Source organism: Nyctereutes procyonoides, unplaced genomic scaffold, assembly GCF_905146905.1.
Source record: "Nyctereutes procyonoides isolate TBG_1078 unplaced genomic scaffold, NYPRO_anot_genome, whole genome shotgun sequence".
Lineage (NCBI taxonomy): Eukaryota > Metazoa > Chordata > Mammalia > Carnivora > Canidae > Nyctereutes > Nyctereutes procyonoides.
This window is the reverse complement of record NW_026575126.1, coordinates 39,611,232-39,637,458: the sequence shown is the minus strand read 5'-3', so window position 1 is coordinate 39,637,458 and position 26,227 is coordinate 39,611,232. Positions and strand designations below refer to the sequence as shown.

The 26,227-nt window shown below is 53.5% G+C and overlaps 2 protein-coding genes and 1 long non-coding RNA gene across 5 annotated transcripts; 1 reads left to right on the top strand and 2 right to left on the bottom strand.

Annotated features, from left to right (window-relative positions):
• Nucleotides 1-873: 873 nt before the first annotated feature.
• On the bottom strand, nt 874-1,447 carry LOC129520038 (60S ribosomal protein L21-like). Its single transcript, XM_055340942.1, has one exon. It carries the CDS (start codon nt 1,442-1,444, stop codon nt 962-964), a length of 483 nt encoding a protein of 160 aa, XP_055196917.1. The 5' UTR covers nt 1,445-1,447; the 3' UTR covers nt 874-961.
• A 1,883-nt stretch (nt 1,448-3,330) lies between these two features.
• On the bottom strand, nt 3,331-13,986 carry MMP25 (matrix metallopeptidase 25). The gene is made up of 11 exons (XM_055340941.1): nt 13,909-13,986; nt 11,773-12,776; nt 11,293-11,425; nt 9,725-9,860; nt 9,355-9,647; nt 4,868-5,044; nt 4,701-4,785; nt 4,451-4,533; nt 4,074-4,226; nt 3,737-3,994; nt 3,331-3,635 (listed from the first exon to the last, which is right to left on the bottom strand). The coding sequence occupies exons 2-11, from the start codon at nt 11,860-11,862 to the stop codon at nt 3,364-3,366; spliced, it is 1,680 nt and encodes a 559-aa protein (XP_055196916.1). The 5' UTR covers nt 11,863-12,776; nt 13,909-13,986; the 3' UTR covers nt 3,331-3,363.
• Nucleotides 13,987-18,393: 4,407 nt separating this feature from the next.
• Nucleotides 18,394-26,136, top strand: LOC129520039 (uncharacterized). Of its 3 annotated transcripts, none has more exons than XR_008666467.1 (4): nt 18,394-18,604; nt 24,867-24,947; nt 25,173-25,299; nt 25,888-26,136. It is a non-coding gene; the product is annotated as an uncharacterized LOC129520039 (long non-coding RNA). The 3 variants fall into 3 exon arrangements; XR_008666468.1 differs by having other exon boundaries at nt 24,867-24,982; XR_008666469.1 differs by having other exon boundaries at nt 24,867-25,000.
• The last annotated feature ends 91 nt before the right edge of the window (nt 26,137-26,227 follow it).

Genomic DNA, 26,227 nt, shown 5'->3' with positions numbered 1-26,227 from the left:
TTTAAACTGGGTTATTTATCCTCTTACTATGAAATTGTAAGTGTATTTTATATATTCTGGATACAAGTCCCTTGTCCAGAATATCCAAGATATGCCATTTGCAAACAAATTCTCCCATTTTGTGGGTGGTCTTTTTTTTTTTTTTATGGTGCTCTCTGAAGCACAATTTTTTTTTTAAGTGGGAACAGGTATAAGGACTTTATTCCACTATCCCAAATCAGAAATAATTTTTCTCCTGATTCCGAGCACTTTCATTCCTCTCCTTAAAATACTCTTATCAGGGAAGTTTCACCTGTGACGCTCAAGATGAAATGAAAATCAGGAATTCAGCAACTTAAAGTGTAGGTATTTCAGGCAAAGGAAAGTGCAAAGAAATTGGGGTAAGAAAGAACACCTCCAAAAAAAAAAAAAAACACCTCCAAGAAAACAAAGTTTTCCTAAGGGCTAAAGCACCGTATAGGAAAATTGTGACAGGAAATGACAGGGAAAACAATTTGGTAGGAACCAGACCGAGTGCTTTAAACAATCTATTTTTAAATAGTTGACTTCAAAGGCAACTTCTTTATCCTCAAAACACAGCTATTTAAGACAGGATACAATTACAAGCACTCATAGCTTCCCTGAGCTTAAATGTAATGAATGTGATAGATAACCTTTCATGTGTTTAAAATTTTTTTCCCTTAGGGATTTAAAGGGATTATTTCCCAACTACCATAAATATTTTCAAAGTAATACCTGGCAGTTTTCTAACCAAATAGGTATACTCTCTTGTACAATAAACCACTTCACACCTTTCAGCAAGAAAAAAAGCCACTAAATTTGAATAAAAACATCACCCAATGAATTAGAACACAAAGTTTGCTTTAAATATTTTTTTAAGTGAAAGGACACCAACCACACTCCTACTCAATTAAGAGAAACACTTTTACAATCCTGAGGTATTTTATTTTCTTTACATTTATCATGCCATGAATTCATAGGGAATGGGTTCCAGCAGTTCAGGCTCCTTTCCATTGGTTCTCACAAAATGTGCTTCTCTGGGTGGGGCAGGCTGGCGCTTCAGTTGGACCCAAGCACCTTCCTCTTTGGCTTCCTTCTTTTTCTGATCATTTTCCTTCACACACTTCAGGAAGCTATCTCGGCTCTTTGAGTGTTTAATATGCTCAATGCGGACATTAATTCTCTTGGCAAGAATCTTGCCCTTAACTCGTTTGTTTACAACAATGCCAATGGCATGCTGAGTAACATTGTAGACTCTTCCAGTTTTGCCATGGTAACATTTGTGGGGCATTCTTTTTTGAACAGTGCCCATTCCCTTGATGTCCACAATATCACCTTTCTTATAGATTCGCATGTATGCGGCCAAAGAAACAACTCCATCTTTTCTAAAAGGTCTAGAGAACATATAGAGGGTACCTCTCCTCTTTCCCTTTGTGTTGGTCATTTTGGCAAATTACTGAAAGATGGCGGTTCCGCTGAAGCACAAATGTTTTACATTTTGATTATGGAACCATACCACTTAAAAAATAAAATTAATCAGTTTGACATGGCATTTGTCTGTAGTATACTTAATATATTTTTAAAGGCTGGAGAAGAAATTGCATGGAGCAATGATAGTGGACACAGATTTCACATTGGATGCCCCTCGTCTGTGCTCTCCCAGCCAACTTTTGGGTTCCTCTCACTGCTTCATTCTTTTTTTAAAAAAAGATTTTACTTATTTATTTATTTGAGAAAGAGAGAGAGAGAGAGAGACTAAGAACAAGCAGGGGGAATGGGAGAGGGAGAGGGAGAAGCAGGCTCCTGCTGAGCAGGGGGCCTACGACGTGGGGCTGGATCCCAGGACCCCGGGATCATGACGTGAGCTGAAGGCAGATGCCCAACTGACTGAGCCATGCAGGCGCCCTACTCTCTGCTTCCTTCTGCCACACATTCTCTCTCCATCTGCCACCCCATTGCCCATCAACTCTGAACCCCAAGTTCCTCTACAAAACATAGCAATTTGGGTCTGTCAAGTTCCTGCTGCCAGACTCAACCCAGGTCCATCTGTGCTCAGAAGTAATGAAAGGCTTTCTCTCCAATTATTTTCATTGTCCTCCTGTGTGGGGTTCATAAGCTTTTAAAATAAAAGTTTCCTCCTCCACATATTTTGAAAGGATCCCGACAGAGGCCCAGATTTCTGGTTTTCTGGTCACTTACAATTCCCAGGTGATGTACCAGTTGAAGACCCCTGGTACTGTTCAGCTTCTTGTGACCAATGGCAGGCAGCCCCCGCCCCACGCAGCCCTGTGGGCTGGATGGAAACCCAAGAAGTCCTCGCTAAGTGGCTCCACCCTGCTCAACCAGGGCCATCAGCTTGACCCTACCAAGAATGTGAAGAGGTTCGCCCCTGGGAGGGCGACCGGGCAGAGACACAGGGAAATCACAACACTGGGATGACAGCTGCTGTCCCAGATCCCTTACCCATCAGGGCCACGCAGCCCCCAAGCTTACTAAAATGCAGACTCCTGGACCCACCATCAGAGGAATTCAGGGAAGGGCATGGGGTCTGCATTTTTTAATTCCCTAGGTGATTCTGATGTGGAATATTCCAGAAGTATTGTTCCAGAGGCACTGATTTAGATCCTGGATTCTGTGGAGAAGGAGGTGGGTGAGGGTGTTAAGGAAGCAGTGGCTCTGGATTGAGGGGAATTGAGTCCACTGGCTTCCCAGCGCACTGAGCTGAGGAGTCTGGGAGCTGTCCTTGAGGGAAGTGGCCGACACTCCAGGGTGATGGTATTGAGAGGATCTGAGGGATCGGAGGGGGTTCTGTCAAACGGGGACAGTTCTGGGTACAGAAAGGAGGTCCTGAGGCTCAGGTTGTGGAGGGCCATCCGGGTGGCCACTGATGTCACCCAAGAGGTGGGCGCTCAGGGGCAGTCCCAGGGCTGGGTCTGGAGTCCCCATCCGTGCCGCATTGGGGGACGTCGCGGCTGTGGCACAGGGTAGGGCCGTCCTGGGAACCCCGGAGCAGCGGGTGGAGACCTTCAGGCCATCCCTCCAGAGCCGAAGCGCCCCCACCGCTCCTGCGAGGGGCTGTCGCCAGGCGGGTGCTGAGGGACGTCCCTGGAGCTCGGAGAAGCACCAGCTCTTCCGGGAAAGGGAGCGTCCTGCGGTAGAAGCGCGGGCGGGGGTGGGGAGTGGGGCGGGGGGAGGCCGGGCGGAGCAGGTGACCGGTCCAGGCTACAGGCCAGCCGTTTGTCCCGTCCCCGTCCCCGGGGCTCAGCTCCCAGCTGCCCGCCCGCCGGTGGAACAGAGGATGCGCCTCCGCGGCCATTCAGGACCCCCCCCGCGCCCCCAGACCCGCGGAGGAGCCGGTCCCCCTCAAACGGAGGCGACGCCGCCCAGCAGCAGGGCCAGAAGGGACACCTCGAAGGACAGCGACGGCCGCCCTGAGGCCTGATTGATCTCGCAGTGGCAATCGCAGGTCCCGGGGGCCAGGGTCCCCCTGGGGGGCCTGGGGGCGCGTGGGTCGGCGCTGGCGGCCGGGCAGTCCAGCCACTTGGGGCCCATGGGCTGCGGGGAGTCGGGCTCGGCCTTGACGCTGCCCTTGGGAAAGCGCCAGTAGTGGGCGCCCTTGAAGAAGTAGGTGTCACCTGCGGGGGAGGGAGGCGCACGTCGGGCCGGTCCAGGCTGTCTCCCCTGACTCCACCCCCCCACGCCCCCGGGCCCGGGCCCTCCGCGCTCACTGCCGCACCTGTGTTGCTCACGGTGACGTCGTCCGGGGCGTGAGGCGCCCCTTCCCAAAGACTCAGGTCGCGGGGGTAGCCGGGGTCCGCGCGCGCCGCCGCCTCGTCGTAGCGCCAGTAGCGCCGGTCCCGGATCAGGTAGGTCTTTCCGTTCAGCGGCCAAGAGAACACGGCGTCCACCTCCTCCCCCGCCGGCAGCCCGAGCGCCGTGAGCGGCCGCGGGGCGCCCTCCAGCTGCCGGTCCCGGAACACCCAGAACCGGGGGCCTGAGAGGCCGGGCAGGTCAGCAGGTGCGCCCCACCCCCGCCCCCCCGCGGGCCCCGGCCGCGCCCCTCGCGCACTCACCGCTGAACAGGAGGATGCGGCCGTCGCGGTGCCGGGCGTAGGCGGCCTGCACGACGTCCACCGCCGCGGGCAGCCCCTCCCAGAAGCGGTGCAGCCGCGCCGGCCGGGGGGACACCAGCTGCCCCGAGGGCTGCAGGCGCCAGAACCAGGGCCCTGCGGCGGAACGGGGCGGGCGGGCGCGTCAGGCGGCGGCGAGAGCGCGTCCCGCTCCCCCGGTGAGGACGTCCGTCTGGGTTCCAAGGGTGCGGCGGCTCCGCCTTTTTTTTTTTTTTTTTAATAGCACTGAAAGTCCAGGGAAACCCCGCAGGCTTGGTGGGTCATCCTAAGGGGGTAGGAAGCCAACTCTATGGGCTCAAGGGAGATCTGAAGCGACTCACCTTTGAAGAAGAAGATTTCGCCACGGATGTTAGCAATAGCGTCAAAATTGCCATCACACCGGTCAGGGATGGGAAGAGAGGGACTACAAAGGAAAGGACGGTTGAGCAGAGCCGGGTCGGGGCTGCCAGTCTTTTTGCTGAACCGTTAGGACAGTCCTATGAGGTAGGGACTCTCATCACCCCATCCTACCAAGGAGCACACTGAGGTTAGGGACTTCACCCCAGGTCAGACAGCTGGAGAGGGACTCACCTGTCCGGGGGCAGGGCGGGGGGTGGGGGAGGAGGAGCCAGGGGTTTCCTTGTGGGCTTATCATATGGGGTCTGGGGCACTTTCCCTGTGGAGAGAGTCAGAGAGGCGTGAGTTCCCTGACCCTGCTGCAGAGGCCACGGGGCAAACCACCCGCCCCAGTCCCGTACCATAGAGCTGCTGCAGGCCTTCGCGGTCGTCCTGGGAGAGGCGGTACTCGTGGGGGTCACCCACCGGGCCCTGGTAAAAGGGCCTCATGATTGAGTTGGGTGCTGAGGAGTGGCCCAGGCCCAGGGCGTGGCCAAACTCATGAACAGCCACAGCAAACAGGTCAGTCCCCTCACCATCTGGAGAAGGAGGGAGATTGGGCTAGAGCTGTGCCCTTCCCGGACACCAGGGAAGAAGGCAGCCAGGAAGCATCTGACCTGGGGCCTGCTGGCAGAGCGAACAACCAGGAGACCCTCCAGGGATGGCTAAACCCAGACCATTCCATGAGCCATTTTGTCCCTCCTGTGTTCGTTCATTTATTGGGTAGATTTTTTTCGAGTAGCTTTGTTTGGCAGTTCTGGACACTGGGATAAGGTCTGAAGAGGCCCACAGGAGGGGGCAGGGAGGGGGCAGGAGGAGGACAGAGGAAGGGGCGACCTCCTGATGTGGCGCTGGCTGCCAGGCAGGGGAGCCTGTGCACACAGAAACCCTCTAGGGGAATCAGGAACCCGGGGGTGCGTGCATCTCTCTGGAGGAGGCCCCAGCCCTTGGAGTCTCCCTCCTCCCGGCTCCAGTCTGTGCTCAGAACTCCTGAAGAGTGTTGCTCAGTCTCCTGGGCCTCAGTTCCCAAGACCTTGCTCCCACCCTCATGGTGCTCCCCTGCTCTTCCCATGGGCACCTCTGCAGTGCCCCATCCCTTCAGCCCTCTGTGACCCTCCCCCATCTCCCCGTTCCCACCGCCTCCACCCCTCCCTGGCCTCCCTGAGGTCCTCTGATGCCTCCCTGCCTCCGCAGCTTCATCCACCTCCTCAGGCAGGCACTCTCAGACCACAGCCGGCTGGCCCTGGCGGCCAGCCTCCTTCCCAGCCTCTGTGGCCACAGCCTCTTCCTTGGGGACCCAGCCTGGGCGCCAGGAGTGAGCCTCTTCACGCTCCCAGTTGCTGGCCCAGTCCCAGCTCCTCATCGATCCACCTGCCAGCTCCCGCTCGCACCGCTGAGAGGCCAAGAGAGCAAGGCAGCAAGATGGGCCAGCGGCCAGCGGCCGCCCAAGGAAGCACCATTTCCACAGATGTAGATCTCCTGCAGGGAAATCTCTAACTCGGCCAGCAGTGTGGAAAGTGGGTTTATTGGGAGCGACCTGGTGATCTGAAATGCAAATTTCTCTCAGCCCTAAGGACCGCTGGATGGGAGTATAAGAGACTCACGTGAGTGAGTCTTAGGAAACGTAGCAAGTTCTTGCCCTCATTCACCTCTCATAAAACCTCTTCCGTCTGTCCTCATCTGACAGGTGGGAAACTGAGGCACAGGGAGATCAAGTGAAATGACGGGCTAGCCAGGTACTCTGGCTGGATCATCCTGCCTTTCAGCAGCAACTTCAGATGATCTTGGTCAACTGTAGTGATGAATTTCTGCGTGGATTGTGGGTTCCTTATTGCCCTGAATGCTTTTTCTGAGAAGCTGGAGGAAGCTCAGTGTCTACATCAGGTAGGTCTTTTTCATCTCTCACCCTCCTTCCCTGCTTTGCCTCTCCTTTGGCCACACCGTTCCTTGCAGCCTTCTTGTACTTTGTAGCTGGGAAAGCACAGCTGCAACCCCTGCCTACGAGAGCTCCCCTAGGGGCCAGTCTTCGGGGGTCCTTGATACCTCCTGTCCGCTCCTTTGCTCTCTCTACCGGTCTCAATTTCAGGCCCACAGCTGCTCAAGCTGCTCCCCAGCTCTGCCCCTCAACTCTTAGATAACAAATGCTGACAAATCTATTTCCTATTTCATCAAGACAGGCCATGCGATGCAATCTGTAACTTCCTGTGTGCCTGGGCAGATAGGGCCACCTCCCCCAAGCTCACCTCCTGCCTCCTCCCCTTCCTGCCCTATGCAAGGACCCTGCTTCACTTACCTCAAGGACAAGGAGGCCCCATCTATCCATCCATCCGTCCATCTCTCCATCCATCCCTCTGTCCATCCATCTATCCATGCATGAATCCATTCATCCATCCCCCATTATCTTTCTTTCTGTTCTCACCCAGCATCACCAAGGGTTCACTTCTCCCTCATCCTAAGACACCCCAGTACCTATCTGCCCCCATCCACAGCCCTTCCCTAGTGAGTTCTGTGGTCAGCGGTCTAAACCCAGTCTTCACTTCCTCAGTCCCTCTCACGCCTAATCTTGCTGCAGTCAGGACTCCTCCTCCACCTGCCAAGTCTGTAGGCACCAAAGTCACTTTGTCCCCAGATAACCCAGTCCAGGCCTATGTTACATACTGGAATGGTTTGCCACCCTGCCCACTGCCCCCTGCTTGCCTCTTCAGTCTTGTTCTTGATCACCTGTGGGCCTGTTCTTTCTCCATTTCCTTTGATTCCTCCTTTCCTTCTACCCTCTCCTTAACCATGGGGCTCTCCACAGCTCCGTACCTGACCTTCACGTCCTACATTGTCCTCCCAGAACCTTGCCAACCGCCCTGTGTGCCCCCAGGTCCAGGTCCTAGCAGCCGGGGGAAAGCGGAGTGCTACCGCATGTGGGGCCCTGTGCTAACAGCTGTGGGTGAATTACTTCTTTAACCCGCAAGCCCACCCTGCCTCCAGGTACTGTTATAATTCCCATTTCCCAGATGAGGAAACTGAGTGCATGGAGGTCAAGTAACTTAAACCGGTAGTGAGCAGAGGAGCCCTGACTTGAGTAGTGCTTCAAGGCGGTGCTTCAGTGCTGCATCACACAGCCTTGCAGGGCCTGCTTGCCATCCCCTGGCTGCTCCCTTCCCCAGAAAATGGCTCTTCCCCCCTGGCCAGCCTCCCCACAGCCACAGGCGGATGGCTGAGTAGGATGGCTGAGTAGGTGGAAGAGTGGACCCCTCACTGTTTACGCTCCCCGCCGGAGCTGGGTCCGGCTCCTCTCAGCTGAGACCGCATCCTGACTTAGCTTCATTTCCCAGCCTGCTCTTGCTTCCCGTTCCCCAGAGAACATACCCTGAGAAACCGCTTGCACAAGAATTTTCATCTCGAGCTCCACTTATGGGGAACCTGACCTAAGTCAGAGAAGTCCCAGTTCTGGGGCAAGACACTCAACCATTAATGCACTGCCCACACTCAACGGCCCGCAAGCGCTGCAGACATAGAGCCAAACTGAAACTCTCCTCTGCCTTCCCAGAGCCTGATCTTGCTCCTCCAGGGGCTCCAAGTCAGAAACCTAGCCATTACCCCTTCCTCCCCATCCCCTCTGCCCCCAGGATCCAGTCAGATCCCAAGCTTTGCCCAGCCTGACTAAACTGCCCCCTGACCCCCATCACCCAACATCATCTCTCTCCAGGACCCTGTATCAACCTCCAGCCTCCTTCCCCCTATCTTGCCCCCCCCTCCACCCCCCACCCCCCACCCCCTGCTGTGGCCAGTGGTATCTCCACAATGCAGAACCTTCCATGGCTCCCATTCCCTTTCCCCACCCTGCCCCGTCTGTCCCCGCGCTGACAAGGCCCTCTGTGTTGTGAAACCCACCGTCCATCCTCAGTCTTCCTCCTGACACTGTATTTCAGCCTTCCAGCCCCAGATGCCCCCTGTGCTCCTACCCCTGATGACTCTGGACTCAGCGAGCTCATTGGCTTGCACTTTTCTCTGTGTCCTCCCCATGGCTCCACGTACTCCAGTAGAGCAAGACCTCGTGCATTACTCGGCCCTCAGTATACACATGGGGGATAAGCAAAGCCACCACATTTAGAAAACCCCATCAGTCAAAGGCTTTGGGTACACCTCTGCTCTGAGTACCACAGACCAAAGGACTTCCTCTGCTAGGATTCCCCGCAGTTGTGTCACTGTGTGTAGCAACTGCTGGTTACTCTTGTGACTCAGCTGCTAAAAGAAGCTGTTTTCCCCTCTTAAAGTGCTCAGCTCAGAGCTGGATGCCTGAGAAGCCTCAGGGATGGGTAATTTTCTGTGCCAACTTAGCCACACTATGGTGTCCAGTTGTTTAGCCAAACACCAGTCTAGATGTTGTTGTGTAGGTTATTTTGTAGATGTGATTAACATCTACAATCAGTTGACTGTAAGCAAAGCAGATCCTGCTCCATGGTGGGTAGGCCTTGTCTAATCAGTTGAAGGCCTTAAGAACCAAACCTAAGGTTTCCCAGAGAAAAAGGAATTCTGCTTCAAGACTGCAACACAGAAATAATGCCTGAGTTTCCAGCCAGCCGGCTTGCCCTGAAGATGTCAGACTCAGGACTGCAACATCAACTCTCACTTGCTTTTCCAGCCTGCAGGCCTGTCCCGTATATTTAGGGTTTACCAGTCTCCACAACCCTGTGAGCCAATTCCTCAAAATAAATCACTTACATACATCCTACTGGTTCTGTTTCCCTGGAGAAGCCCAATTGATACAGCCTCCATCGATATGTGTGACTTAAACCAAATTCATAAGGGCAGACAGGCCAGGGGAGAGGACCTCTCCAAACAGCGGAGACTGTACCTTTTGACCCGTAAGTCCAGGTCTCCTCATCATCAAAGTGAGTGTCCCCAGAGATGGGGTGTTCCCCGGGGAAGAAGGCATGGGCTAGGGTACCTCCCTGCCCGTCGAAGGGGTAACTGTCCTGGTGGTATGCCCGGACAAAGTCTATGAGGATGTCGGGCTCCGTTGGGGCCTGAGAAACCAGCTCCTGGAATTTGAGGCCTGACTCAACGCCCCACGTGGTCAGGGCGTGGTGCATGAGGGTCCGCACGGTCTCCTGGGTCAGTGCTGAGCTCTGGGGAAAAGAGCGTACCCTGGGGAGACAGAAGGCATTCGTTCCAGGCGGGTCCAGCAGGCAGGCGGGGGTGGGGGGGTGGCCATTGGGACCTACCTCCACGTCAGGGTTCGCCTCCTCCACATGCTGCCGCTCAGAGCATACCGGCGGCGGCGCCTGACCAGCTCTGCCACCCCCAGCACATCAGGCAGGGAGCAGCGGGGCTTCTGCATGGTGGCCATCGTTGCTGAGTCTGTGGGAGAGGTCGTGGGGATAGGGGATCAGTGGTAGGCCAACCTGCCCTAGTCGTAGTGCCAGCTGGCTTCCTACACGGACAAACAGGCTCAGTGAGGTTAAAAAAAACTTGTGCAGGAAGGGCCCCCCAGCTTGGCTTTGAACACAGGCTGTCCAGTTCTGTGAGCTCATACCAAACCATGACCCTGCTCTTCAGGGCAGCGTCACCCTCTTCACCTGGCCCTGGATGAACTAGCTGCTTCCCTGTGGTGCTCAGGTCTGGGGTCTGGGGGTCCTGCTTCCCTGAGCCGTGGTAATTAGACTCTGGAGAAAGGAGCCACAGGGGTGCAGTGCAGACTCCTCTCATTGAGGCTGGAGCCTCCCCAGGAGGTTGTCTGCCCATACCTCACACCGTGGGGCCCTAATCCTCACCACATCCTAAGTCCAAAGTCCCCAGGCTGGCTGGGTCTCTGGTTTCCCAGGTTAGGTCGGCCTGGAATCCCCCTTCCTAGCTCAGCTCCATTCCCAGCTGTCCCCTCATCTTCAAACGAAGGTCAAACCTCACCTCATTGGTTGAGGTGACAAAGAGTACTGGAGCACATGCAGATGCCAGACACTACTCGGCAGTGGACAGGACAGAGAAAGGTCCCTCCTCCCTTGTAGCTGGCCACCCTCCCCCCAACTCTCTTCTTCCTCATTAACCCAACAGATGAGCCTCTCAGATCTACCTCCAAAATATGCACCCTGGATTCAACTGCCTCCTTCTTGGTCTCCATTCCCACCCTCCATTCTCCATCAGCAACCATAGGAAGCTTACAACTGTAAATCCAACCCAATTGCCTCCTCCTTCAAACCCTCTGGTGGTTTCTTATCATGCTTGTAATCAAAACCAAACACCTTTCAAGCATCACCCCCCTATCCCCCATCAGGCTCTTGCTTTTCAATCCACGTCTCAATACAGGAACACCAGCTTGTGCTGACCACGGGGCCTTTGCATTTGCCTGGGACACTTTTCCTACATCTTCCCAAGGCTGGCTTCCTCCTTTTTGTGTCCTATGAGTTCTTTGTGTCATATGAACTCCTCTCAACCCATGACACCTTTCAGAGACATCTGCCCTGATTAGCATTTTATTTTCCTCAAAACATGAATCACTATCTGAAATTATCTTGCATATTTCTGTTCTTGATCTGTGTGTGTGTGTGCACGAGAGCAGGGGCCTTTTCTGCTTTGTTCATCACTACACCAGCAGAGCCTGAAATGGCCTTACAAGTAAGAGATTCTTAGTTAATATTTATTGAAAAAGGAATGCTTGAGAACCTGATGCATTGGGCCCCAAGATCAGCATTTCCTAGCCCCTGTGATTCAGGTGATGCTGAGGTTTAGAAACCTCCGGCTAATGGTCAGGCTGGGAACAGAAGCAGGGCTGGGGAGAGGGCGGGGGTCTACCTACCCAGGACACCCGTCTCAGGCAGCCCGGCAAACCTCTGCATGACCTTGATAGCATCCTGCAGCTTTGCAGGGCTCTGCAGCTGGGCTTGGGCAGGGTGGGGTGGCGGCAGATAGCCATAGCGGGTCAGCCAGTCCTAGGCCACAGAGGGATTGGGGAAGCGGGATGAGTGGGGCGACCCTTCCCACCCACATCCAGGAAGCCCCACCTCTCGCCAGGCACCCAGGCATCCGGAGCCCAGGGGCCCCTGCCCCGGTGACTGCCTGCTGCCTCTCAGTCTGGCCTCTCCAGCCCTGGGTTTTGTCCCGACCCAACAGTCCTGTGCTCTACCTCCCCGCCCTTGCGCCTCTACAGATCTTCCAATCCCGGCCCCCAGCCTGATGGGTCCAAGAATCTGGGTCCCCAGGTTGCAACCCCAGTCCCTCTTTGAATCAGTACCCCCGCCCCCCGCAGACCCGAGAGCCCGCAGACCCCGGTACTCACCACTCCCAGGCTCACGTCCTGCGCCGAGGGCTCCCGGGCGCGCGCGGGCGGCGGCAGCACCGAGAGCAGCAGCGCCAGGAGCCGCAGCATGCCCGCGGGGGGGCCGGGGACCGTTGAGGAGGCGCGGGGGGCGCGGAGCTGCAGCACCGAGTGCGCGGCGGCCTCTGGGTCCCGGGCCGGCCCCGCCGGCCCCCGTGCGCCGTGGGCGGCCCCTCCCTCCCGGGCGGGGCAGGGCTGCGGCACCGGATGAGCGGCGGGGCGCGGCGGGGCAGTGGCCCGGGCTTCGGACCCCCGCGAGCCGGGGGGAGCCGGCCGGCGGCCCCGGACCCCGAGAGCCCAGTCGCGGCGCTCCCGAGAGGAACCGCAGCCTGGCGCCCCCGCCCCCGGTGCGCCCGCCGCGCCCGCGAGTTTCTCTTCCCAGAAGCGGGTCCGCTGGGATTCCCCGCGGCCCGGCTCGGTTCTGCTTTCTCCGCACGCCTCGGCCGGGCCCCGGGGAGGGGAGGCTCCGGGGCGCCCCCGCCGCCCAGCCCCGAGCACCCGCGGCGGCCGGCCGGAGGCTGGGGCGCTCGCCTCCCCCGCGGGGTCCCGGGCCGCCTCCCCGCGCGCCCTGCCGGCGCCCGGCTGTGCGCGGTGCTGCGCCCTGCCGGTGCCCGGCTGTGCGCGGTGCTGCGCCCCGGGGCTCCCCGCCCTCGTCCCCCGAGCCCGGGGTCGCGGGGGTCCCGGCCGCCCCGAGACCGCGCCGCCTCCCGCAGGTGCTGGGTGCGGCCCCCCAGGACCGGGCGCGGGGCGGGAGCGGCCTTTCGGGCAGGAGCGCAGCACGGAGGAGCGGTGACGCGCTGCACCCGGCGGAGCCTGGGGACCCGCGGAGCCACGGCCCGCCCCGCCGGGGAAGCCCCGGGCTGGAAGGCGGCAGGAGGGGGCCGGGAGGGGAGGCTTCCGGGCGGGGGGCGAGCTGCGTGCGAGTGCAATAGCTCGGTCTCTGGAGCCGGCAGCGGTGAGGCACCCTGTGTTTTAGACAAAATAAATAACGAGCGGGATTAGCGAGCTGGAGATACAAACTAAAACATTGAAATCCTGTATTCGTCGACGCCAGCTGCGCTAACAAAATACCACGCACTGGGCGCCGGAAATTTATTTCTGGAGGCTGGAAGTCCAAGATCCAGGTGCCCCAAGGGTGGTTTTTCCTGCCATTTCAGTCCCTCTCCTGGGCGTGCAGGTGGCTTGAAGGGGGTGCTTCCCAGGGCTTGTCCTCTTGTCGTGGTCTTTCCTCTATGCCCAGTTCCCCTCCCTGCTGCCTCTGGGCACCCGCATCTCCTCAAACTGTCAGGACAAGGTCAGGTCGCCCCCACGGCCTCGGCCTCGTTTGGCCTTCGTGGCCTCTGTAAAGGCCCTGCCTCTAAAAACAGCCACAGGCTGAGGCCCTGGGGGTTAGGACTTCAACACAGCAGTTGGGGAGTGTGGGGTGAGGACACAGTGCACTCCACGGTAAATCCCATGTGTAATAAAGGCCTGCACTTCTCCTGCCCTTTCTCCTTCACTCTCAGACTAGGACACTCAGAGGCCTCCCACACTAGACATGTGTATGGTTTTTCTTCAATATCAAAAAATTATTTGGGACACCAGCTGAGTGTCCTGCAACTCGTTGGATTCTGACACTCCCTGGAGTTACCACAGACCCCAGAGGATAAGGGCTCAGTCCCTCTGGACACCCCGCGCCCCCCACTTCGACGCCAATCACAAGTAATAGGTCCCCTGGTTACCCACAACTTCTGGCAGTTTGGCTACAAATTGTAGGTTCCCCTGAGCCTGTCCCCCCCCCCCATTCAATTATTTGCTAGAACAAGTCATAGGATTCAGAGAAACAGGTGCACCAGCCTATTATGCAGTAAAGGATACAGCAGAGGATGCAGCTAAACAGATAAAGAGATACATCAGATGAAGTCCTGGAGGGTCCTGAGCACAGGGCGCCTCTTTACTAGGCCAGGCTGCCAGTGTCCTCGGCCTGAGTCAGTAGACACCAAACCTAAGGGCTTTTTTTTTTTTTCCAAACCTAAGGGCTTTTACCCCCGTTCAGTTCTTCCTTCACAGCTGGAAAAACAGCTCGCAGTTCAGCCCACCGAACTGACTTGTTTGTACCTTCCTTGAGCGCAGTGCCTGCCTTCCAAACAGGATGTGTCCGTTCACTTCCGAGCGGCCATTTGCAGAGCCAGCTGCTCTTTGTTGGTCAGCGGAGAGCAGGTTACGGGCACCGTCCAAGGGACGACAGCATCCAGCAGCTCCTTATTTTTTTTTTTAAGGTTTTATTTATTTATGAGAGACACACAGACAGAGGGAGAAGCAGGCTCCCTGCAGGGAGCCGGATGCGGGACTGGATCCCGGGACCCTGGGATCACCACCTGAGCCCAATGCAGAACCTCAACCACTGAGCCACCCAGGCGCCCCGGCATGGTCCCATAGAAACCATTTTCACTTTCTCATGGCACTGCCGTCCCCATTAGAGTGTTTCTCTGACATTACCAAGACAACACTGGCATACAGCTCCAAGGTCATTTGAAGTCCTCCCCAGGGTAGCCTCAGTATCTGTCGGGGAGCAAGGTAGAAAATGCCCCTGGAATGGAAAATGCTTGAGTCCAAAGTCCTAGTGACCGTTGCTGGAGGGCGTGCGCAGGCTGGTGCTGGTCTACACCCTGCAGGGGCCTGAAACAGGGAGCTGGTCCCTCGCTGCGCTCCAGCCTCTCCTCCATGGCTTCCGGGCTTGATGCCTCCTACTTTATTTACAGTAGTAGGTAGAGGAAACGTCCCGGTCAGACATGATGCCCATCCCTAAAACACAATCTGGTTTAAGAAATTCAAACATTGCACATAACACCTGTTCCAACATACCAATTCCTATACTTTTATCTTAATTCCACCCACCCTTACATTCCTGTTAGCCTCCTAACAGGAGGCTTCATCTACAGGGTTAGGTTTTTTAAAAAAATATATTTATCTATTAATTTATTTGACAGAAAGAGAGAGAGCACAAGCAGGGGGAGCAGCAGAGGGGGAGGAGAAGCAGGCGGAGCAGCAGAGGGGGAGGAGAAGCAGGCACTCTGCTGAGCAGGGAGCCCGTCGCAGGACTCAATCCCAGGACCCCGGGATCATGACCTGAGCTGAAGATGGATGCTCAGCCACTGAGCCATCCAGGCGCCCCTCATCCGTGAGTTTTGGTTTTACAATACTAAGTAGGGGGCGTGTTTCCTAGTATGACTTAATATTCATTTGCATAAAACATTAAGTAAAGGAGATGGAGCAGAACCTCTTTACATCACGCCTGCCCAAACATTCCAACTTTTATGGCCTTAACCAGCGCTTACATTTTTACATCCTATGTACTTGTAGCCCAAGGCAGGGTTTCACCAGGGGGATTTTGGTGCCACAGTGCGTGGGGCTCCTATGTCAAGGAGTCCAGGGAGCTTCTCTTCTCCGCCCCAATCACTCTTGCGAGAGGCCTTGGATCAGAGAAGATTCTGGGAAGACGGTAGAGGAAGAAGCCCTGGGAGTTGTCTCTCCACCGGGACAAATACTGCACAAATAGAATCTGTCAAAAGTAAACTGTTTTTGGAACTCTAGAGTCCCCTGGACAGCTTACAACTTCCAGGGAGGCTAGGGAGGGCCAACCGCCACCAATTTCAGCTTTCAGCACAGTAGCAGCCTCTGGCCACCACCCGCAGACAGCCCCCCGCAGCTCGTGGGAACTCGGGTGGGGGAGAAGGCCGCTGTCTTCCAGGGACCAGGAATCTCAGCACAGAGGTGCAAGGAGGGGGGCAGCCGCTGGGGCCTTCCCCCAACCCTGGCAGGCCCCTGTCTCCCGCTGAGGTGACTTCCAGCAGATTCCAAGGGCCAGAGACTTTATTCCCCCTTCATTGTTCACTTTCCTGCTTTCAGGAGCCAGATATTAAAAACTAGAACATTCAAAACAACTGCATATAATAGAGACAGAGACTAGAGTAGCATGGCCGTAACCAGGGGTGGGGGGGGTGGGGGAGTGGGGCTGGGAGATGCTGTGTAAGGGCACGAACTTGCAACTAGTGGATTAGTAAGTCCTGGGAGGTAATGTCCAGTACAGGCACAGGCGTCAACAGTCCGGCCTTACAAACTGCAAAGCTGCCAGGTGACGAGATCTGACGTGTTCTCACCACCTGAAAGAAATGATCATGATGTGGCGTGTTGCAGGTGTCTGCTAGCGCCACAGCAGTAGCCCCGTCGCTGTGTATTAATGTGTCAGATCCACACGTTGCACACTTTCAACTTACACAGGTCAGCTAAAAAAACACCCCGCCCCCCACCCCGCCCCCCAAAAACCACACTGACACAAAACAATTGTGTGTGTGTGTGTTGGGGGGGGTGCTGGTGAGAAAGCAACTGCACCTGTCCAAGGAAGGGCTCAGACAAGACCCAAGCGTGCCCCGCAGGCTGCTCCCAGGCACAGAGACTGCCCGCAACACCTGCAAAAAACAAAACCACTCAACAAGCACAATAACAAAGGGGGAGGGAGACTCTGGTGTCCAGATCTATGGCATTATTTTTTTTTAATGTTTTCTTTTTTTTTTAATTTATTTATGATAGTCACAGAGAGAGAGAGAGAGAGAGAGAGAGGCAGAGACACAGGCAGAGGGAGAAGCAGGCTCCATGCACCAGGAGCCTGATGTGGGAATTGATCCCAGGTCTCCAGGATCGTGCCCTGGGCCAAAGGCAGGCGCCAAACTGCTGCGCCACCCAGGGATCCCGATCTATGGCATTATTAGACTCAGCTGTCTAGTATGCCACCAAACAATCACAATGCCGGCTGGCTGGCTCAGTAGGTGGAGCAGGTGACTTTTTTTTTTAAGATTGTATTTATTTGTTTGTTTTTAGAGCACGCAGTGGGGAGTGGCAGAGGGAAAGGGAGAGAGAATCTCAAGCAGACTGTGTGCCGAGTTCCAGGTGGGGTTTGATCTCACAACCCTGAGATTAGGCACCCCAGCAGGTGAGTCTTGATCTTCGGGTTATGACTTCAAGCCCCGCGGTGGGTGTGAAAAAAAAAGGGTGGAGGGGAAAAAAAGGTGGAGAGAAAAATAAAAAATAAAAAGGGTGGAGGTGGCACCTGGGTGGCTCAGTCGGTTGAGAATCTGATTCCGCTCAGGTCATGAGCCCAGGGTCTTGGGATCGAGCCCCAGGTTGGGCTCCCTGCTTGGTGCGGCATCTGCTTCTCCCTCTGCCCCTCCTCCCACACTTGTCCTCATGCTCTCTCTCTCTCTCTCTCTCTCTCTCTCTGTGTCTCAAATAAATGAAATCTTAAACAAACAAAAAAGCAGGGGCGCCAGGGTGGCTCGGTTAAGCATCCACTCTTGACTTGGCTCAGGTCACCCTCTCAGGGTCATGAGACCCAGCCCAGCGTTGGGCTCCATGCTCAGCAGGGAGTCTACACTCCTTCTTCCTCTGCCCTTCCCCTACCTAAAAGAAACAAATCTTTACCCAAAAAAGGCATACAAGGAAACAGGAAAATGTGGCCCACTCAAAGGGAGAAAAAATAAACCAACAGAAACTATACCTGAAAAGACCTAATGGCAGACAAATACTGTAAGATTCTACTTTAATGAGGTATTTAGTGTCATGAAAACCACAGGGACAGGGAGTAGATGGTGGGTACCAGGGGCCAAGGGATGAGAGGGGCGAGTCGGTCTTTAATGGGGACAGTCTCCATGTGGGAAGCTGAGGAGGTATCCAGGGGTGATGGGGCTGATGGCTGCAGCAAGATGTGAATGGCATCAGTACCACAGAAGAATGATCGAGATGGCAGGGCTCATGCGTGTGTATTTCACCTCAATGATAAAAAAAGACCGATGTGGAAAACCAACATAAGTAGCCAGATAATGGGGACACCTGGGTGGCTCAGTGGTTGAGCCGCTGTCTTTGGCTCAGGGTGTGATCCTGGTTTGGGGATCAAGTCCTGCATCGGGCTTCCTGCTCCTCCCTCTGCCTGTGTCTCTGCCTCTCTCTGTGTGTTTCTCATGAATAAATAAATGAAATCTTTAAAAAAAATTTAAATTTCATGCAATCTCTTATATATGGGGCTTAAACTCACAACCCCAAGATCAACAGTCTCATGCCCTACTGACTGAGCCAGCTGGGCTCCACATTTTTACTTTTACCCATGAGAGGAAGTAGAGACAGCAAATGTAATAAGATTTCCCAAACTGCCCTATCCAAAAGGGCATCCCTTATTTTTTTTTTTACATTTTTTAAATTTAAATTCAATTTGCCAAAATATAGTAAGACACCCAGTGCTCATCCCATCAAGTGAAGGGCATCCCTTAAACATAGCATTTACCGTGTCTGGGTAAGAAGCATATTCAGTGGGTGACTGTCCCTGCTAAGGCCGGTCCCGAGTGGCTTATGTACAGAGCTCATCCGCTGCATCATCTGGGGTGCTCCACTTGGCATTTGTAGGGGGAAGCGAACAGCCCTCCTTGGGGCAAATGGACCTTACAGTGGCTTTTATCCCACCTGCCAGGCTGGCTCTTCCCTCCCACGTGTCTGGATCATGTGCAGCCATCTGTGATTGTTTAATAGAGAGCTGTAGGTCCTGACTCACCCCAGTGTGCTCTTTCACTCTGCAGCATCCACAGCCAAAGGCACGGCCCCCACATGAATCACTCTCACAGTTGTGTCAGTAAGGGCTCCTCAGCCAGCCGATGATAGTGATCTATGAAAGGAAACAACCCCTTCGCGCTGGCCCCCGGTTTCAGTGGCTCCTCGGTTCTGCCCTCCCCTACATCGACTACCTCCTCAGCAAGCAGAGGTCTCAGAGGTACTTTCTGTTGTCGTTGGGTAACTTCTCCCTGTGGGCGTGGCTTTTAGGCAATGGGCCAAAGCTTAGACTCACCAAAGTCTCTGAGCTTGTCTAGCACCAAGGGTTGTCCCAGCCTTCTCTTTTAATTGTATTTAACCATTACGAATAACCAAGGGATTGAATATTTTGTCTTTTTCTTACTAGTTTGCATTTCCTTATGCATCCAGTGAACCAGCTCTCAGGGAGCTGGATGGATCTCTACATTCCTTTGGTAACTTTTACCTTGAGTCACTGGATGCAGAAAAGCTGCTGCTCCCTACCACATGGGGGACCACATGCCCACTAGGACTCAGAGGCTCCTCATCACCCACCTTTTCCCCCTTTCTCTTCCCAAACCATGTTTCTGTCAGTGAAGTCCATTCTAGCAAATCCTATTTCCCTGACACCAACTGTAAGGAGAACCACATGTCCCTGGCACCCCTATAGACCCTATTTACAAGGGTTTTAGGAGCTTTGTGCCAACAACCAGGGGGCAGTAATAGATATATAGGTATACATAGTTTTTATTTCACAGCATGTTTGCCATAAGACTGGCAGAAGGTTTAAAGTCTGATAATGCCAAGTTTTAGCCAGGTGTGAGCCAGGTGCAATTCGTGTGCTGCTGTCAGGAGTGTGTTTTGTGGTTGCCCCACTATGGGGTCAAATCTTCACTTAAAATTTGATTCAGATGTGAAGACTGATGAGGCTGCCCACACCAAGAGACTATGACAAGATTGATTACTCACATAATGAGGATTTCTATGGGGAGTGGGGCCAGACCCCCAAGCAGGTCAGAAGTGGCTTGAGAGAGTAAGGAGGGGTTTCATTATGGTAAAGGAGTGAGGCTGGGCTGAGGGCCCCTCCACACTGGCCAGGGGTCCCCTGATTTAAATTTCCCTCTAGTGCCAGAAAGAGAGAGTGTGCACCAGGGCCTTGTTATCAGCTTGTCCAGATGTGGAGCACAAGGCAAGAGGGAGGCATGTGGCTTTAAGGCTGTCAACCACCAAACATCAAGCATGGAGTCAGATTCTTTATTACAGAGTGTAAATTAATACCTACACTTTGCAAACCAGTTTGGCCATATTTCATAAAGCTAAAGAGCATAACCTCTGTGGTAGATAAAAGACGGCTGCAAATTCTTTGTTACTCCTCCCATTGAGAGGTGGAATCAAACCCTCTCCCCTGCAGCCTGGATTGGCCCCAGTGACTTGATCAATAGAATGCCACAGAAGTGATTCTCCTTGAGGTTGAGGTTCTTAACCTCCAAGGCCGAGTCTTAAGAAGCATTGCAGCGTTTTCCCAGGCCCCTTGGATCCTTATGCTGGGGAAGCAGCTACCATGTAGAAGTCTGGGATAGCCATACTGTGAGCACATCCATGCAGGCCACAGGCAGGGGCCATGTGGTGAGGGAAATGCTGACTGGCCCCAGTTGATCCAGTGACCCAACCATCCAGCCCAGGTGCCAGATGTGGGAGCCAAGAAGACTTCTGATTATCCTGGCCCCAGCCACTATTTACATACAGTTGCATAGGAGCCCAGCAGAAAGAATCCCCAGCAGAACCCTGACCGACCTAAAACCTGTGAAACAGAAAATCAAATAATTGTTTTAAGCCTTCTAAGTTATGGGATGGTTGTTACACAGCAGGGGAACAATGGAACACCTCCCCTCTACTGATTCCGCTTCTGGTTGGGTAAGAGCATAAGACTCCCATCCATGTTTCCATGGAAGTCTGTGTACAACAATGTGCATTAGAACATTGTTTAAACATTGAAAAAGTGCCAAAATACTAAGTCCTTCACTGATAGAAGAGTAGAGAAATAAATCGGGGCATAAACATTGGATGAAAAAACCATACAGTTAGTAACAAACTACATCCAAATGCATCTTTGGGGATAAATCTTAGAAACATTCTGGAAAACAGCTGCCTGGAGTCTTTTTTTATTTTAAGATGCTTTTATTCTTAAGTAATCTCTACACCCAACATGGGGCTCAACTTGACTCACAACCCCAAGATCAAGAGTCACACAGTCCATTGACTGAGCCAGCCAGGTGCCCCGTGGAGTCTTTAAAAAAAAGAAAAATCAGGGCATTTTAAAAAAGATTTTATTTATTTATTCATCAGACACACACACACACACACACACACACACACAGAGGGAGACACAGGTAGAGAGAGAAGCAGGCTCCACTCAGGCAGGGAGCCCGATGTGGGACTCATGCCCTGGGCCAAAGGCAGGTGCTAAACTGCTGAGCCACCCAGGGACCCCCAGGGCATTTTTATTTTGGGGAAATTTCTTATTTAAAACAATCCTATCATTTTGGGGTGCCTGGGTGGCTCAGTCGGTTAAACATCTGCCTTCTGCTCAGGTTGTAATCCCAGCGTCCTGAGACTGAGCCCCACATAAGGCTCTCCCTCTGCTTCTGCCTCTGCCTTCTACTCCACTTGCTTGTGCTCTCTTTCTGTCAAATAAATAAATAAAATCTTAAAAACAAAAAAGAAAAGAAGAAGAAAAATCAATGTCCTGAAAGACACATAACAAAGTAAGTAGAGAGACACCTGGGTGGCTCAGCGGTTTAGCGCCTGCCTTTGACCCAGGGCCTGATCCTGGAGTCCCAGGATCGAGTTCCACATCGGGCTCCCTGCATGGACCCTGCTTCTCCCTCTGCCTGTGTATCTGCCTCTCTCTCTGTGTGTCTCTCATGAATAAATAAATAAAAGCTTAGAAAAAAAAAAGGTCAAGTAGACTCTTTTTACTTTTGTTTTTTAAGGAGGCTTTACACCCAACATGGGGCTCAAACCCATGACTATAAGACCAAGAGTTGCACACTCTATAAACTGAGCAAGCCAGGCGTCCCAACAAGTGGACTATTTTTTTTTTAAGTTTATGTATTTATGGGACACCTGGGTGTCTCAGTGATTGAGGGTCTGCCTTTGGCTCAGGTCATGATCCCAGGGTCCTGGGATTGAGTACAGCAACGGGTTCCCCACAGGGAGCCTGCTTCTCCCTCTGCCTGTGTCTCTGCTTCTTTCTCTGTGTCTCTCATGAATAAATGAATAAAATCGTTTTTAAAAAGTTTATCTATTTATTGAGAGAGAGAGAGGGAGAGAGAACAAGAATGCAAGCACAGTGACGGGCAGGAGAGAGAGAAGCAGACTCCCCCCTGAGTGTGGAGTCTGATTGCAGTTGGGGAGGGGGGGGCGGGAGCTCTATCTCATGATCCTGAGATTGTGACCTGAGCTGAAATCAAGAGTCAGGCGCTTAACTGATAGAGCAACCCAGGCACCCAATGGACTATTTCACAGTAAAGAAGACTGAAGAGAAATGGCAGCTAAATATAGTATGTGGTCTTCGATTTCATCCTGGATCAATGAAAACATCATCTAAAAAAGGCATTAAAAAAAAAATAAAAAGGGCATTACTGGGAACATTAGAACACGGGCTGTGGGCAGCCCCGGTGGAGCAGCGGTTTAGCGCCGCCTGCAGCCCAGGGCATGATTCTGGAGACCCGGGATCAAGTCCCATGTCAGGCTCTCTGCATGGAGCCTGCTTCTCCCTCTGCCTGTCTCTGCCTCTCATTCTCTCTCTGTGTTTCTATGAATAAATAAAAATCTTAAAAAAAAATTTAAAAAAAACCATGGGCTGTATATTAGGTAGATTATTGTATGTATTTTATCACCGTTCAGTTTGTCACGTGTGATAATGGTACATGATTACATAGAATATCTGTGCCCTCAGGAGATGACAGTTGAAGTAGCCAATGGTTTAGCAAAATGTGTGCAGGTATGTGCCGTGTAAGAGAGAGAGATAAAGCATATGTGGCAAAATGTTCACAATTGTGAGCCTACGTGGAGGTATTCTTTATATAATTCCCACAATTTTTCTTTAGATTCGAAATTTTTCAAAACTATTGATTTCATTAATACATACAACATGGATGAATCTCAGAAACCAAGAGTTCTGCTAAGTCAAAGAAGCCAGGTGCAAAAAGACCATGTACTATACATGATTCCATTTAGAGAGCATTCTGGAAAAGACAAAATGGTAGGGACAGTAAGCCAACCAGTGGTCGCCGGTTGCTACGTATGGGAGAGAGGTTGCCTGCAAAGGGTCATGGGGCTCTCTGGGATCAAGAAAGTGCTCCCTACTATGATTGTGGAAGGAGTTATACCATCACAGACATTTGTTAACTCATCAAATGAGGATACTAAACTTGGTGAATTTTATTCTATAAAAATTACTCCTGGGCCGCCTGGGTGGCTCAGCTGGTTGAGTGTCTGACTCTTGGTTTCAGCTCAGGTCATTCATGATCCTAGGGTCCTGAGATTGAGCTTGTGTTGGGCTCCTTGCCCAGCAGGGAATCTGTTTGAGATTTTCTCTCCCTCTCCTGCTGTTCCTCCTTCCTGGACTTACGTTTGTGTTCTCTTGAAAAAAAAAAAAATTATTCCTTGTAGTGGGTTGAATTGTGTTTCCAAACAACAGATGTCCTAGTCCTAATTTCCACTCCCCAAGAATGTGCCGTTGTTTGGAAATAGAGGTTTTGCAGTTGAAAGTTAAAGATCTCAAGATGAGGGATCCCTGGGTGGCTCAGCAGTTGGGTGTCTGCCTTTGGCTCAGGGGTGATCCTGGAGTCCTGGGATCGAGTTCCACATCGGGCTCCCTGCTCCATGAGGAGCCTGCTTCTCTCTCTGTCTGTGTCTCTGCCTCTCTCTGTGTATCTCTCATGAATAACAAAACAAAATCTTTTTTTTTAAATTTCTATTTATTTATGATAGTCACACACACACACACACACAGAGAGAGAGAGACATAGGCAGAGGGAGAAGCAGGCTCCATGCACCGGGAGCCCGACGTGGGATTCGAGCCCGGGTCTCCAGGATCTCGTCCTGGGCCAAAGGCAGGCGCTAAACCACTGCGCCACCCAGGGATCCCCAAAATAAAATCTTAAAAAAAAAAAACCCAAAAACTCAAGATGAGACAATCGTGGGCTTTACATCAAGGGGTAGTGTCCTTATAAGAGAAAGTAGAGAGATCTGATACACAGAGACGACCTGGAGGGGGAGGCCAGGCCATGTGAGGAGGCAGGCAGAGATTGGAGCACTGCTCTTCCTGACCAAGGAACACCAAGGACCCCTGGCAGCCACCGGAAGCTAGGAGAGGCATGGGACAGATTTCATCCTCAGAGCCTCTAGAAGGAACCAACCCTGCCCCCACTTTGATTTTGGACTTTTGGCCTCCAGAGCTGAGACAATAAATTGCTGTTGTTTCAGCCACTTGGTCTGTAGTACTTTGTCACAGCAGCCTTAGGAAACAAATACCTACTTGAATGAAGCTGAATTTTTTTTGTGCGTTTTTCGTGATTTTTTTTTGGATGGGAAGAAACTTGGAAACATCAGGTTAAGTGGAAAAAGTAAGCTGAGGAACAACGCATCCAGTGTGAAACATTTTATATAGAGGTTTAAAACACTCCAAACAATACGACTAATTGTTGGTGGACCTTGTCTCTGTGTAGAAGCCTGAAGGCACCTGGGTCTGGACCTGGGCCATTCCCATGGGCTTGCCTGCGTGGCGGGGTCCTTCTGCCGGCCTGGATGCCAGCCTTGGCTGCCCCAGCTCTGCGAGGTCTGTGAGGGCCTCCCGAGGCTGGAGGCGCCGGAGCCAAGGCTTGGCATGGCAGTGGCCCAGCAGCTGGGGGGAAGGGTGCTAGGGTGGGCATGGGCCCAGAGGCTGCAGGAAGCTGGATGCCCGAGCACAGGCCTGGAGACCTGTAAGGCTGGGTTATCTCCCCTGCCCTCACTAGACGTGTCCCAGCCCCCCTAGGGCCTCCCTGGGGCCACTCTGGCCCTTCTATCCATTTCCTTCCTGGAATGAGCAGGGAGGCTGGGGGAAGGGGGGTAGGGAGCCGGCAGGGAGGCCAGGCCTCAGGTCCAGTCTGGGCAGCTGGGTCCAGAGGAGGCAGGGCACTGATCCAAACAACCAAAGAGTGACTGGGGCTGCCAAGCGGGGCTGGGGCTTCCGGTGTGGACACAGGTAGATCTCTGGGTCTCCATGAGCTGGTGTCTGCTCTGTGAACCATCGGACCTCACAGGGTGGCTGTGAGGAGGAGCTACACCAGAGCACGCGTGGTGAGTCACCTCCATGGGCCTGCTCTGGCCCTGCTGAGGGCCACCACCAGGACTCGACCCTTCCTTTAGCCCCACAACCCTATAAGCTAACAATTATTATCACCCCCATTTTGCAGACTGGTAAAGTGAGGACTGCGGAGGTTAATCAGCTAACCAACACAGGTGTGCGACCAGACTGAGATTCAGCCCGAAGCCAGGTGATGCCAGTGTGCACGAGCCAAGCTCCTTTGCTGTGTGTACTGCTTTATCGGTCTGTTTCTGGTTTATAGATCTATGCCCCACCCCCACCCCAGCTCCTGGGTGGCTTTCGAACCTGGGAGTAAGGCCCTGACCACTTCATTCCTACCTGGCAGAAGGGGGGGTCAGGGAATGTGTGCTAAGAATGGGTGTGGGTGGGACTCATGGTGATCCTTGCATTTCAGGGGGTCAGGTGGTGGCACCAAGGGGAGATGGAGGCATCCCCAAAGTCCACCCAGCTGTCATCGCAGGTGCTGTGGGAAAACATGGTGGCCTCCCTCGGCCCTGCAACCCTCAGACCTGTTTGCAAAGGTAACTGGCACCCCTACTCTATGTTGGCAGGAAACCTTGTCCCAGCCCTCCCAGGACCCAGAAGTCCTAGCCCCTAAACCACACGTCCAATGAGTCCTTGCACCGTTTTTCCCCAGGTCGGGAGTTCCAACTCCCATCTTTCTTATTTCTCTAGAATCAGGCAGCAAGGCCCCCAGGCCCCCCAGACTCGGGAGTCCTGGTGCCAGCCAGGGGTGTATGGGAGCCAGCCAGTACTAGCTGACAAAAGCCATAGTACACATCTCTGTCCAACTTCATGTTCCATAAGGTCATGTCCGTAGCTTGAAGTCAGCCATGCAGGGAGTCCTATACATCGATATTGCCAAGTCAACAATCGGGGCTTTCTTTTTCCCCTGAAAGCCTGCTATTAAAAACCAGCACACCACTGTTCCAGCCTTCCGTGTGCCCCCGCCCACCAGGCCAGGAGGCCCCGTACCACCCCCAGGGAGCCCTGGGAGTCTAGAGATTCCCCACCAGCCACAAGGCCATGGCCGGGGCAGCCCCCCACATGTCCCGGCTGCAGGCCCTGAATCCTCCTGGTCTCCAGCCCAGTCCTCTGTCCTTGAACAGGAGCATGGAGTCCAGCCTCGAGTCCAGTTCGGAACCACACAGGCCAAGGCCTCAGCGAGGGAATCTGCATAAGAGCGTGCACCCCAAAGTCACACTGCTGTGGTTCCCATTCAAGTTCTGCCAGTGAGCCCCAGCAAGTTAGGGCACCCCTAGCCTCGGCTTCCGCACCTGTAAAATGCGGATCACAGTTCCTGCTTCATTAGTATGTTGTAAAAGTAAAGTAGTTGTGTCCATAAAAGAGCTTCCTTAGCAGGGTGCTTAATATGTTCTATTCGTCCCTGTCGTTCTCATGCTGTCCGATTCCGCAGGGCAGTTGGGGGGGAGGGGGCGAAGTCTGTGC